At 37.0% G+C, this 14,861-nt stretch overlaps 1 protein-coding gene across 3 annotated transcripts in view; it reads left to right on the top strand.

Moving 5' to 3' along the window:
• Positions 1–14,440, top strand: part of TAF2 (TATA-box binding protein associated factor 2) — a 65,255-nt gene extending 50,815 nt beyond the window's left edge. For 2 of the 3 annotated variants that reach the window (XM_049824548.1, XM_049824566.1), the window contains 3 exons: positions 1,754–1,906; positions 2,319–2,424; positions 12,750–14,440. In XM_049824548.1, the coding sequence (XP_049680505.1) occupies positions 1,754–1,906; positions 2,319–2,424; positions 12,750–13,015 (525 nt within the window). In that variant the 3' untranslated portion in view covers positions 13,016–14,440. The remainder of the gene's footprint in view (positions 1–1,753; positions 1,907–2,318; positions 2,425–12,749) is intronic. The other variant, XM_049824557.1, reaches the window with a different exon arrangement.
• The last annotated feature ends 421 nt before the right edge of the window (positions 14,441–14,861 follow it).

The following is a 14,861-nucleotide window of genomic DNA, read 5'->3' as shown; positions in this document are numbered from 1 at the left end:
CAGTACCTTGCAGGCTGTTTCCAGTAGGGGGAGAAAATGATGATGGAGTCAAATATCATTAGAGCTATCCTACATATTTACAGATCATGTAATAAGTCCTAATTTGCTGTGCATAAACATCAGAATTAAGTAGCAGGAGACATTTTGTTGGCAGGTTTTTAGGCTGCAGTTTAGTGAACATCCAAACTTTTTTTGTAGCCAGACTTATCTTAATCAAAAAATTTCTTCTTAACTCTTCCTTTTCCTATACTGTCCTCTCCGTTATGCTCACATCCAGTGAGCTGGATCAGAGGAGAATCTGGTTGAAAAATACCTTTTTTTATGAACTTATATTCCCTGCTGGGTCAGTTTCCTGGTCCAGTTCATCATATAGTTATACAAATGCTTGTGGCAGCCCAGGACAGAAATGGGTGAGGAAGAGGAAGAGGCTGCTTCTTTCAGCAGCAGTACTGGCTTACACTAGTGTGAAAATACAGCATTAGTATAAGCCTCAATTCACACTTCATCCTTCGTATTTTCTCCTATGCCTCATCTCCATTGTCCTACCCCTTACTTGAAGGTTACCATTTTCACTGTAACTCCCCCAAAATTCAGGGAACTGATTTTCCTTGTAAAAAAATATCAGAGCAGTAACATAAAAAAACCCCCTGCCTCTCAGATCAGGCAAAGTTTATCCAAAAGTGTTTCACAACAGCAGTGTCTTGAGTTAAATAATAGGAATGAAAACAGGGGAATATGTATTTGAGGGGAAAAAAAGAATTAACAGGTGATAGAATATATCAGATTGACTAGATTCTTTAAAGCAGACTGTATATTCTGAGAGCATAAACATGTTAAAATCAGTACTGATAGACTTGTTACATAGAATTTGCTGAGGATGGTAAAAGTAACCCACTTCATAAAATTGAATTTGAATTGTTCAGGGCAAGAGTTTGTGGGTCTACAGTGCCCTTTGTAGGATAGAGGAAGAGCAGTTGAGTGGAGCAACATATGCTCTTGAGGGTCTATGATGCAGCTTTAATCTAGTTTTTAGTGGGCTTTTAATTATGTTTGCTTCTGTGGATACTCTATTTTTCCTTCTATATTTTGTGTATTGGACTTGTTGGAACACCTGTCTCCTGTTTTAATGACTGTATGTGTAACTTAGTAGACTCTCTTGCTATTTTTATATACCTTTGACCCTGTTTTTGTTGATAATCTAAGCAGTAATTTACAAACCAGTTTAACTCTTTTTAATAAATACTGTTGTGAAATTTAAAAAAAAACCAAAAAACCAAAACAACAAGTTACAAATGCTCATTATGATTTCTATTCAACAAAGCAAGCATTAGCTTTTAAAGCTAACTAAAATAAGATTTAGCTAAATTCCCTGTGTAGATCAGAGGCTATCACAGTTTTTCAACTGAGATTTGGACTGAGGAGAGTCTGCAAGGCACAGATTTATAGAAAGGCTATTCAGAGGCAGCAAATGTTGTTGCACACCAACAGTACCATGATTGTGAGCATGGACAGAAAAGATGCCAATGATAGATATGCAGAGGCAGCAGGGATAGAAGTAAAGAGAAACTATGTTTGTAGGAGAGGTTGGCACAAATCCATACAGGGTTTTAGGAAATACTTTTTGCCAGAACTACAGGGAAAACTTTGTTCAAATCACCCACTTTACTCAGAAGTGTTTTCAGCTATCAGGTCTCTTTAGGCTGAAACATGGCTTTTGCTATCTTCTAATTTTGGTCTTTTAATGCTGCTTCAGGAGGATGATCATCTTATTAAGGAAACAGCATCCAGCATTTCTGGTCATCAGCAGGGGGTGAAGAGGAAGGCTGATATGCCACTCGGGTCTCCATTGGAGCCAGGGCAAATACTAGAGAAGAATGAAGACAGTAAAGTCAAACTCAAAATCAGAGTAAGAAATGGAAATTCAACTTGCACAATATGTAGGATATTCAGAATAACAGCAGTGGCTTCTGCTGACTTCCCTTAAAGCTATGTTCAAACAAAAGATATATTGTATATATGTGTACAGTAGTTGTTACAGTTACTTTGCCAAAATCATTTCCCATCAGATTCTTTATTGGCTGGCAAGAACTAAAGTTGGCAATTAATGCTTTTGTTCACACAGCTTCACGGTAAATTAGAAAGAAGAAAAGGCACTGACCCTTTTTAATTTTGTTGAATTTTTATTCCTTTGCAGTGGTAGATATCACTTCCTTTCCCTCTCACCCCCACTTTACCTCAAAAATAAAATATTCTAAGTTCTATTTAGTGATATTCTTATGAGTTATTAGCATCTGCTTATTTTTTTCCTAATATCTTAGTTCTCAAACTCTCAAGAAGAGGAGGAAATTGATATGGACACAGTTCATGACAGTCAAGCCTTTATTTACCATCATTTGAATATGTTGGAGAGACCATCCACACCAGGTACAAGTAAATTTATTGGCAAAATGATAGTATAAATTTTTCAACTATTTCAGTTGTGGAGTGGGGGGGGGGGGGGAGGGGGGGGGGTTGCCACTGCTTATTCCTATGTATACAGTGTTGGTAAGTGTTAAATGTTAACCGAATTCCAGGAAGTGTGTAAAGGGTGCATAAGAACATTTCTTTAGCTTCCAGTATATTTATAGATAACTGTGTACATGTATATATTCATACATATCTAAGTAAGACAAGTATGTATCATGCTTATAAAAGTGAAAAGCTAAGGAATTAATAAAATAATGTAAATCTGAAGTAGAACCCCATAAGCAATTAGGTAAAACTTATTTTGCCATAGTTGTCATTTAAAAAATAATAATTTTGAGGATTCACTTAAAAAAAAATAGCTAGACTATTCAGGTAAAAAAAATCTCTAATCTTAATGATTCATAAATTAGTATCAGTAGTTAAAAAACATACAAGCCTCAGAGATGCTTAGAAGGGCTTTTCAAAGTTGAAAAGATTGCATCTGTGAATAAAATGTTTTTATTTCAAGCACTTCTTTTACTACTTCTCTTAGTATCTTTTTCATAAAATATTTCACAGAATTACTTCTCAAAGAATATTGTTTCTTAGAAACCTTACGGCAGGCTGAACTTCATTGATGAACTTCCACCTTCTTTGCTTATCTGTCACTAGCAAAGAAATTCAGTGGTTTGTCTCATTTTCTCAAAATATTTTAACCACATTTCTTAAGTTTAGTTCCAGAATGTACCAGTAGAGCTAAGCTGAGGTAGTGTGACTGTGTAGCAAGCGTTTTGAGAGATCTTCGGGACACATCCAAGCCAAGGTTTTAAGGTTGCAGTACTGCAATGTGTAAAAGTGAAGTATTTGGCCTTAGAAGTAGGATTCAGAATAATTACCCTCTTGCTTGTTTTTCTGTTTTTATCCAGTGGTTGCCTAAAGTAAAATACAAGTAGACCTTAGCAGCAGGACCTGGAATGTTGGTTCCATCTTGAGTGCCCTAGGTCTTGAGCTATGCTGACAGGTGACCTTGTCTGCATTCCCTGTGACATGGCAATTTAATGGCCCCATTTAAGAGAAGGGCTGGTGGATGTTCCTGCTCTGAGTATCCTGCTGAGGCTGGTGCCTTGGTGCTGGCCAGGGGTGTGGATGCTCATACTCTTTTAGGGTCTATGACTTAACATTTGTACTTCTTTGGCAGATGCTCTAGCTACTAAGGGGTTTTGGTTTTTTTTTATAAAAGGTAACTGCTATCATTGCTCAGCTAACAAATTAAGTTCATATGGGGACATAAAACACAGGGAGGTCTAGTTTCTGGTTTCCAGATGCCCTTTGGTTAATGACATGTGCCTGTACAGCTAGCTCCACCAGGATGGATTTGCTGTTAGATATGTAGAGTAGCAAAACTCACAACTTGCCTAAAGCAGAGGCATTTCAGCAGAGTAAAGGGGAAGGCTGCATGTAGGTTGCTCTCATGAACTTAGGAGCCTAATGTCACACAACCTTTACTTTAAACCTCTTAGAGCTGCTCTGAATTTTGTCCTCAACGTTATGGTCAACCATCACATTTTCTGTTACGGCAAAGAATGACACATCCAGGGCACACGAGTGCAAAGCTGATCCGCTGAGGATTAGTATTTATAACTCTTACATGATATTTTGCAACACATTTTTTTACTAGATTTACACACTCTACGGAATATAAAGTCATAAACAAAACTCTGCCAAATACTTCACAAATAGGACTTATGGGACCCTCTGTACGCCAGCTCTGTGCTCCAGGACTGTTGCATATTAAGTTTGCACTAGAGTTCAGAAAGGGTAAGGTCTGATCAGGAGTGGAGTAATGGCCAGTTGACTGCTGCATTTGTAGACCTACAGCAGACAAAAGCTACTTCGAGTTTCACTTGTGTGCTGAATGACCTTCTCACCTCTGCTGTTTAGGCATTCAGCACACCGGAATACATTTTCTTTTCTAGGTAATAAATGAGACAAATGCTGGGTTTTGCCACAGAATTCATTTTCAATAATAAGCCTTTGAAAAGTGTTATTTTGAAACGCTTCAGATTAATTTCATTTTCTTTGGTTTGTGCGGTTAGAAATAGTTCCACTTCAGATATTCTTTGCTTCTAAAATTTCACCTGTTTCTTATTCATAGCATTTTTCTTAGAAGCAGAGATGTATGAATTTCAGACTGAATAAATAAAGGCAGTTCAATCTTTAGGAAATGGTATACTTCTGAGAAGAAACAGATGGGGGAAGAATAAAAGCATACGTAAATAAAATTGTTCACACATAGGAGCGTTCTGTTCTACAAAGGAATCGCAGATAATATTTGCTGAGGGCCGTTTGAGTTTTTGCAGCAGTGATGGAGGATGGGTGCACTCCAGTGAGTGATTATTGTGAAATAGATTGACAACAGGTTCTGAAATGGTCTCAGTATGTTGTTAGTAAATCTGTGAGATCTTGTATCCGCCTCAGTTCTGTGACTCTTACTTGGAAGGCAGCGAGCTCTTAGTCCATACTCACTTTTCCTCTCACAGCTGTGGGTTATGTCCCCACATGTCACATGAAGTGTGAGGTCATCAGCCAAACACAGCCTGTGAACAGCAGCTGCCAGGAGGAAGTTCACGTTGGGTCTAATTCCTGCCGTATCTGTGTATTCTTTTTTGGTTTTGGGGTGGTGGTTTTTTTTTACATTCCCCACATCACCCTGAACAATAATTTGGGTTTGTTCAAGTTGATATAACCCCCCTAAAGCCAGGAAAATATTATTTTGCTTTAAAAGCTTTTTTTTTTTTTTTTCTGTATGCTTCTGCTCATGGATGTGAAAGGTTAGGGTTGAGGCACGCTGCAAAGGCAATAAAAGAAGTCTTGTGCTACAACTCTTGCAGGATTACTGGTTTCAGTACAGTAATTACAGCACCTTTTGTAGTTCATACTAAAGCATCCTGTCTACAATAATAGAATTGTGGACTCTGGTAGTTATAAGCAATTCTGAGCATTTTTCAAGAAGCTATTAAAACAAACAAAACATCAGTTGTGAACTGTCTGAAGAATGCGGTTGTGTTGATTATTCATCTGCCCTCAGGACTAGAAACATGGTAGCCGCCTTTGAGCCTCTAAAGCTGTGCAAGGTCATGTTTCTAATGCGAGAAAAGGTTTTAAGGATAGTAGTAACACTCCCTAATCTTATCTTAAGATCAAAAGAATTTCAAGATCAGATTTTGTGTAAGCAGTAGATTTAAACTCTCAGACTGTAAGGTGACTTGTCATGCATTGTTGACTTCAGTGAAATCAGATTAAGATATGCTTCTTTATTTACTTTAATACTTCACTCATCTGAAAGTACAATACTTTAAAATTAACCTTTAAAAAGTTCTGCTATATGTGTCCGTGGTTATTGATTGGCCTGTTCTTTTCTGCTTCCAAAATCCCTGGACGTATTTAAAAGTCATGTAGATGTGGTGCTTAGGGACATGGTTTAGTGCTGGACTTGGCAGTGTCAGGTTTACCTTTGGACTTGATGATCTTAAGGGTCTTTTCCAACCTAAATGGTTCTATGATTCTAAATGCCTGGCTGTAGCCAGAGTGATCTGCCAGTGAAGTTACATGTCATTGTGACTCAACAGGTCATTACTGAACAACATTTAATTAGAATTTTCCTGACTATTTTGGGTAGTTTGATAGTTGATGCAAAGCAGTATCCAATTCTCTCTCTTTATTTCTACAAAATTTTAAAAAAAAGTAAATACAGTGCATTTCTGTTTGTGCAGCAGCAGTCCTTTTTCTGATCACATTCAGGAGCAGTAGGCTTTGAGGATGGATCCTGAGCATTCGAACTCGGATCAGAAAAATCCTTTGGCTATTCTATTAATTCTATTAATCCTTTTGCTCTTTTCCAGGATAATCAAACTGGAAATTTCCACTGCTGACCTTGTAGGTCACTCTGTTTACCATGTTGATGTACATGAAACTTTGAAGGTCTAGGCAACACTCATACATGTTGATTGGATTGCGGTCTTATCACAGTTACTGTCTGCAGTTTCAGGAAATAATGATTTAGCTGGATTGAATTGTTTCTGGAGCTATTTGAAACTGGATACAGCACACACTGCAGTAAAGTGTAGAGGGAAACTACTGTAGTCATTATGTATGACTACTATAAACATTATGTATGTTTAAACAACACATTTGCAACAGTAGATTTGAGCTTATGGTACAAATCACTGCATTTCAAGTGTGAATACAGTAGTTAATACGAATTCTGTCTGAACTATATAAAAAGCCCGGTCTTCTGCAGCTCAGCAGTTACCCGAGTTAGCTATAAGAGCACCAGTACCTCAAAGTTCAAGCATTAGTTAGTGGCTCCCTGTGAAAAAGGGTTACAGAAACATCAGCACACAGACAAATACATAAATGAACACTTCTTGGGTATCAGGGTACTACTGACAATGATGGATTTTTGCTTTACTTCTTAAGGAGGGAAAAGCTGTTAAAACTGTTCTGTTAGACTACCCTTTAATAACATATAATATTAATATAGTATCCATTACGCATGTGTTGACTTTATTACCTAGAATATAACTGTTTCCAAATTGGTAACTTACAGGCTTTGAGGTTCTGTAGATAATTTTGCCTCACTGAAATAGTATGTGGTCAATTGTACGCTTCACAAGGAAGGGTGTTTTCAAGTGCTTTATCCTAAACTGCATGAAAGCAGCTTTAACAAAAACATAAGCCCTGCAGATAAAGTGACAACATAAATGAGTATTGCAACAGTGTGTGGCTGCAGTGTGTCAGCTACATGATTTAATAAAAACAAGATGATATTGTAGCTGTGACTGAGAAAACAACTGATCACTCTCAAGCCTAGAAGATGTATAAGGCTAGCAACTAAATTTTCAGGTGAACTCCCTGAAACTGTTAGAGGCACAAAGTATTCTGAATTGACTTACTGATTTAAATGTTCTTTTTCTCTAGAGTAGGGAACACTCTAGAATTTTCCAGAATATTAACGTAACTGTAGTAAAAATAGCACCACAGTTAAGCTATTATTTTAATGTAAGGACAAGGCAATATAGTTGTTAAATGAAAGTCAAATGAGGAAATTAATAAAACAGATACCAGTTAAAAGTATATTTTAATTAAATCATCAGCCTGTCTATGCAGTAGTTTAGCAGAGGCTATCCTTTGGTATAGGTATAAGGAATTATCTATCTGGATATAAATCCCACTAAAAATACAGAGTCAAGTGAATCTGTATATTGGAACTAGTTAAAATTCTTATGTTGGAGCCAAATTAACTGATTTGTTTAACAACATCCTCAGAAAACGTTTGAGTGCTTTTTTTTTTTCTAACTAGACCTTTACATCTCACTCTTAAACTTTAAATTTTGTCATATGGTCCTTAAAAGAACACTATTAGGCAGAAAATTGATAACTTATTTTTCAGAGACATATAATTTGAAAATTCCGCTTCTTAAGACAAATGACAAGACGTTCCTGCATTCTGGAAGCTTGTAATTGTTTATGCCTAGTAACTTTCTGTATGTGTTTTGTTGATGGTTCAACAGATGCATAAACACAGCATTAAATTAAAAAATAGTGTATCTTGGACATCTCCAGGGTAATACTAAAAAAGAAAATTAGAAATAAGGAAAAAGAGGGTAATTGTCAAAACAGTTAAGATCTTTTCAGCTTTTTTAGTGTTTTCTCTTTAGAGAAAATGCTAGCCAGAGCTACAGTTCAACTGCTAGGCAAAAAAAGGACATTCTTTTTCTCATTAGCAAGCTTTCTTTGGGCTCTGGGAGAGACATATTAAGTGCTTGCATGCTTGTGTTGATGTCCCCTTCTTCCCAGAAGTGGTCGGTGTCAGGTTCTGGAGCACCAGCCAGTCCTCAGCCGAAACACTGGACCCATAGGCCTTACCATTTGCTGTGATTTATGAAGTTGGTTTCTCCCTCTCTGACGTTTGAATAAATCAGGGTGCAAATGGGGTCATTTTTAACAAGTGTCAATCTGGAAAAGTCCTACATAAGCCAGCTGTTTTAAATACATTGTACATGCAAAGAAACAGAGACTGTAAGTCTGTGGTGTCCCACCCTCTTCACACAAAATCAGAAATATAGGAGAGACCATATGGAAGATCTTATGAAAGCTTGTTGGCATGTTAAAGTCTCAAGTTGCATCTTCCTATATTGTAAAGGTTCAATAACAAAATAAGAGTAAAAAACACTCTACCCAACAGCATTGTTCAGTGTTCATGCACCAATGATTTTTAAAAAGAAAAAAACTTACCCTAGATAATTGATGACCAGGATGTTATAATTATCTGACAGCGATTTTTTGTTGGACAGAAAATGTTATTTTAAAGCGTATCAAGGTCTAAACTCCTTTCATTCGAAAACTAAACTACAAGATCCGTGTTTTCATATTTTATTCTCTCTCGCAATATCTATAGCATTTGTATCGGTACCTGTGACAAGGTGTGCAGAAAGTCTATGGTCTTTCTCCCATGGGATAGTAATCCTGTCTAATTTTAAACACCTACCCAGCTAGCTGGAACACTGCAAAGCCAATAATTACATTGGAATCTCCACATCCCAAACAGAAGGAGATCCAAGTGGATAGACACATGTATGTGCATTTTCTTCCAAGGAATGCTACTAACCACTTCAGAAGCGAGCTCCTGGGCTCACCCTGCACTTATTGTGTGTGTGTCTGTGATTTGAGAAACCCGGGTTCCAGTCCTGCTCCCTCTGCCAAGAGGAAGCGGGTTCCCTGCAGAAAGAGGGAGTGCTTCGTGCCTCCTTGCAGCAGCCCTGCTAGCCCTGTTGTTGTGAGGATGGTATTAAGGGCCTGTAAAGCAATTCCTATTTAGCCTTGCTTGCCTAGTTTGGTAGGTTCCTGGCATGGGCTTTAAGCAGATATTAATTTAAAAGAAATTAAAAAGTGTTCTGCAAGTTTAACAGTTAATTTTACAGGTACAAACCTGTAAAATTTTTTACAGCGCTTTTGTAGGTCTGTCCATTTTACAGACAACTTAGTTTGGTAGTCTGTGTATGTCCTTTCTGAGCCATTGTCCAGGATCAATATATTTGATTCCTGATTTCAAAGTACTCTTTAACAGTAGGAGGAAATTTTCTGGATAGTTGTTACTTCTGCATTTAAAAACCCAACAGATCATAGCTATCATCGACCTCTATGAAGAAAGTGTATGTGTACTCTTAGTACTGGCTCAGTAAAAGTAGATTTTTGTAATGACGTTCTTTCATTTCTTACTGGCATTTGTGCTATATTACCAATGTTGAGTGTCCTCTTAAGTGTCAGTAGCCCTTGAGTTGCAGTTGGATCCCATTTCTCCCCTTCCTGAAGATCTTCCTGTCTTTTTCAGTTTCTAGGTGCTCATCACCACCCCTTCAGTCTTGTTGGCTTGAGCTACTGATGTATTTGCTCCCTAACTTGCTCCAGGCAATGGTGTTTAACTGCTTTAAATAATAGGGGGGTTTTTTAATAACCTGAAATGAGTAAAGAAGCGATAGTGCAGACCGTTGCCTTCGCAGAGCTGGTAGTTCAGTACACAGCAGGAAGCTTGCGCAAGTGGCAGGTAGTACAACAGTGTCAGGAGGGTCTGTTTGATGGCATCCTTGGCCTTCACTGGCACATGGCACTACTGCTACATCATCCCTGCAGACTTAAGCCCATGTCCTTATACCAGTTATAGTGGGTTAAAATTTTTAAAGCTCAGAGACTTAGCTTTGGTTTGATGTTGTTACAAATGTAGTGTCTAGACTTACAGGTTAGGTTTCCATATAAAAATAACTCTACAATTTGGAGCTAACGGAGCTGTGAAGTCTTAAGGGTTTGTGTCATGTGTGGGGGGTTTTTTGTTTTCTTTAGTCAACTCAAGTTGACTTTAGTTTGCTTTCTATATTTTAATGCATCATGTGCCTATAGCTTGAGAACATGTGAGAATGTGTTCTGTACCTTAGATAATATTCTGTACATCTTTTATGGACAAACACTGATCAGTTTTCTTCAGGCTTTTTGTCACGACCTTTATTTCTGTGTTACTAGAAGCTGTGTTTGTGTCACTGCCGCAATTGACCTTTAACTACTGTAGCCTATTTTAATGGTTTCAAACACTGTGTGCTTTGGTTTTGTGAGGTACAGCCTCCAGCCATTCCTTTTCTAATGGCCCAAGTCAGATATGCTCCTTTTTCCACTGTTCTGTTCAGTGGCTGGTTTTGCATCCTGGTAGCTGCTAAAAATAATTTCTTACTTGTCTAAAAGCTGTATGCTTTAGGGGAATGAGCTTAGGTTACAGGGCTAGGTTTAGGTACAGGTTCCTTAAGAGAAATTTAATTAGAAATAGTTAAATTGTGAAGCAATCTTGTGCCATTTTACACCAACAGAATACTTGCATGCTGTCTGCATTGTCAAGAATGGATCCAGGTAACAATGTAAAAAAGTTGTAGTAACTGTGCACTGAAGTCAGCAACTGGAAGTTTGAATTTGTGTGCATATCTTTTATCTGCCATAATAAAAAGTAAAGTCATTGTGAGTTCTAACAATAAATCTTTGCATTGATAACATGAGCTTATTACTGCATAGTTCTGGTGAAATAAAAATTAAAGTTTTTTAAAATACTTGTACATTAGAGATTTTAAGTCTATAGGAAACTATTGTACTCTCATCTAGCCTTCTTCGTAACATCAGCAGAATTTTATATTGGACTATATTCACATTTTGTGGTTGAGCCCAAACGCGTTTCTAGAAAGACATCACTTTTGCAGTTTAAGACTTCAAGCAATAGAGATTCCACCATGTCCCACAGCAAGTCATTGATTATCCTTGCTGTAAAAATGTTTTGTATTTCTCTTCTGACTTCTAAACACTGCATACAGATGTAGATTTTGTTTTCTTCCAGACATATTTAAAAACAGACAAAACCCAGAACAGCTGTACTGTCTAGAAACTTTCCTATATATGTGTTTGATTGAATCAGTTCTTAATCTTTTGGATAAGGCTAGAAAGGTTGCATGGAAATCTTGCTCAATGGTTGTTTGTCATACTACAGGGAGCTAGCTCTTCAGACTTCCAGGAATCATTGCCATAGACGAATCACTCTTGCCTTTAAAGATACAAACCCAACCAATCAACCAAAAAGATGTACTGGGAAAAAAATCCATTTTCAAATATACAGAAAAAGATAATGACAAAGTATATAACATAATTCTGTGTTATTTAGCAGGGGTATTTTCACCAAAAACTGGAGGGGGGTGGCGGGGGAAAGCCCCAAACAATTAAAGCAGCACTGAAGAAAATCCATTTTAAGTGAAACTTAAAGGAGCAGTTGCCTTCAAAAATCTGACGGTGCTTTCTTACATTTATCTAGTAGTTAAAGCACGTTCTTGCAGTGTGAGTGATTTGATTCAATTTCTGCCTAAAGGAATTTGAGCCTTCCTACCTTCCAAGTGTTTCCTCTCGGTAACAATGTTGTTCTTATATAATTGCCCTTTAATTCCTACTACTGAAGCTATTGCAGTTTGTGTGAAGTTATGAAATATTAAATGAGCCAAAGACAATGTCGTTCAGGAATTGAGAAGTCATGGATCTGATTTTCCTTCCTCAGATTGAGATACCAGGCTTACTCAATATATAAGTAGTTCTAGTGTATTTGTGAAATATATACTAAACAAGATGATGTAATTGTCTTTATTGGAATTTGCTTTTTGTTTAAGAACAAAACTTTGTATAATCTTTCAGATAGGCTAAATTGGTTGTAAGATGCAATTTTTTGAAAAAGCAATTTAATTCTTCTGTTCAGTATCAGAAGGTTTCTATGTTCATGCAGGGAGCTTTAGCTCCTGACTAAAAGGAGTTTACATCCCAAAACTGCACTGTAATGTATGCCAGTCCTGCACTTTATATCATAGTTTTCATAAGCAGTTATATTTTCATTATTCATGGTATAGTGGCCCTACTCTTTAAAAATGAATTTCTGGAAGCTAGTATAACTTGCAGTTTCTTAGCTCTTTACAATTCATAATTGCCTGGGTTACATTTATACTTCTGAGGAAGAGGTACCTCTGTAAAAATTGTCACTAGTACGGGGACTTTAATGGCATGTTCAGAGCCTTTTCTGAAAAAACCCAAAAAGTTAATGGTACAAGTATCTTAACAGATTCTGTGTTTGCATGTTTAAATGATAATGTAGGTTTTATCTTAATATTTCAGAATTTCTTATGTTTGAAAACAATGCAAGTTAAACATTTACTAATCCCATATATCTATTGTTTTAGGTAAAGAACAATCTTCGGGAGAGATGAACATGCACCCTGTTTCAGCAGCTCCACTCTCTGTGTTTAGTAAAGAATCAAACTCCTCAAAACATAGTGATCACCATCACCATCACCACCATGAGCACAAGAAAAAGAAGAAGAAACACAAGCATAAGCATAAGCATAAACATAAACATGATAATAAAGAAAAGGAAAAGGATCCCTTTGCTTTCTCTAACAGTCCAGCTAGTGCACGATCAATCCGTTCCCCGTCACTTTCAGACTGATATCGATGGGTTCTCTGGAGTTCAGCTTGCGATATTCTCTGAATACTTAGAAGGATGTATATAACTATAGCTTCTATCTTTTTTTATGGAAATAAGAATATGTGAATTGCCTTAGCAATTCAGAAGCTCTGCCACCGTCCTCGTTTGAAGCCTTCTATTTGCATATGCGGTTGTTGAAATAATCTGATTCAAAAAATATGTTTTATGATTCTGAGTCATTTTGTATTTCACTGCTTTCCACACCTCCCACTCTTTTTTCCATTTTAAACAAAGAACACAGCCCTTTATGTAAGGGCCCCATGTCCACTGGCAACCCCCTGCACATCATGCTGACCATGTGTACTGCCAGAATCAATTATGTTTTAATCCTTTGAAGAATGTTATGAGGCAGAGTGTGTTTTAAGCAGAAGCCAATTGCCAGACCTTTGGTGAAGTGCTGTTTCCAGAGTAGTATTGTATAACCAAGTGTAGACCTCCTGAGAAGACAGGGATTTTCTGTAGTCTTCAGTTGAGCTGTTTCTTGCTTTAACCATTGCAATGTAATGTCAGAATTTTAAGAACAGTATATAGAACATTTGCCTTTTTGAGATACTAAAACTCTTAAAAAATTCCAAGCTGCTTTTAAGCTGCAGGTATTTATTATGGACATGACCCTCTGAATATAGTGACATTCTGCAATTATGTTTTTGGAATTTTAGCAAAATGCTTAATGCATGTTTTGTCCTGTAATCAGGCTTTTAAAAATCCAATAAAGTTTGTGAATTATTTTGACAGAGGCAGAATTTTTTCTTTAAGCTTGACATTGGAATATGCTTTTGAAAGATGCATTTGCTAAAATTAAAAAAAATATATTTTTGAAAAGCTTAAAAATTAGAAGAGTGAAAAAGATATTATTTCCTTCTGCTGAGGGATGGTTTTTTTGGAAGCATTCTGTATGATCAGCTCATGAATCCACAGGAGAAATACGTTAGTAGATTAAGCTAGGTCTGAGACTTTAAATGATGGATGCATTTAAATTTCTTTAGCTGTGTTTTATGCTGTGTACTATTTACACCCAACAAATGTTTTATTTAAAACCTTAAGTTTTTAGAAGTTTTGATAATAGAGATAAATTGTCTCTGCCACTTTTTATATGTTTTCTTTATTTGTATCTAGAGGCAGGGGTTTTATTTCCATGCACTGGTTGACTTCTGTTGCCCAGAGTTCACTTCACATTTAGCTTTCTGTAAGATGGTTGTATTTGGGTTAAAATTTTTTTTCTTTTCTTTTTTCTTTTTTTTTTTTTTTTTCTTCCCCCAAATTCCTGTGAAAGACTGATTCTCCTTCTTAGGGCAAAGAGAAAAAGTTCAACAGGGACCCAAGAAGATTTTTTTTTTTTAAGCCATATTCTGTTTCATAGAAGTTAATAAATACTTTTATATTATATACCTGCTGATGAATCCTGTAGTTTTTGTAATAACAGATTACCTGTAGAATGGAGAAATGATAGACTCGGGTATTTTGTAATACACGTATACTTATTTTGTTATTGAAGCACTATATCCCTTTAATACTGCATGGAGAGTTGCGCTAATCATTGTACTTGGAACACAAGATACGTTTGGGCTGGATTTGGACGCGGTGGACCTGGTCAGCATTGCAGCCTCTCCCCATCTGCTACCACGACAGCAGCTCTTCACGTTAGGTGAAGCCCACCTTGGTGTGTTTTGTTTCCTCTCTAGCAACGACCGCGAGCTCTTACAGCTTAGATGAGCTAAAGGTGCAACAGGAACAGGAACACACCTGAGCCTGGGGTAGTCTGAGGTACTGAGTGTGTTTTGGGTAGGCTAGCCATGTGTGCAGCTCA

Source organism: Accipiter gentilis, chromosome 2, assembly GCF_929443795.1.
Source record: "Accipiter gentilis chromosome 2, bAccGen1.1, whole genome shotgun sequence".
NCBI lineage: Eukaryota > Metazoa > Chordata > Aves > Accipitriformes > Accipitridae > Astur > Astur gentilis.
The sequence above is the reverse complement of the archived record's forward strand: the minus strand, read 5'-3'. Positions and strand labels throughout refer to the sequence as shown.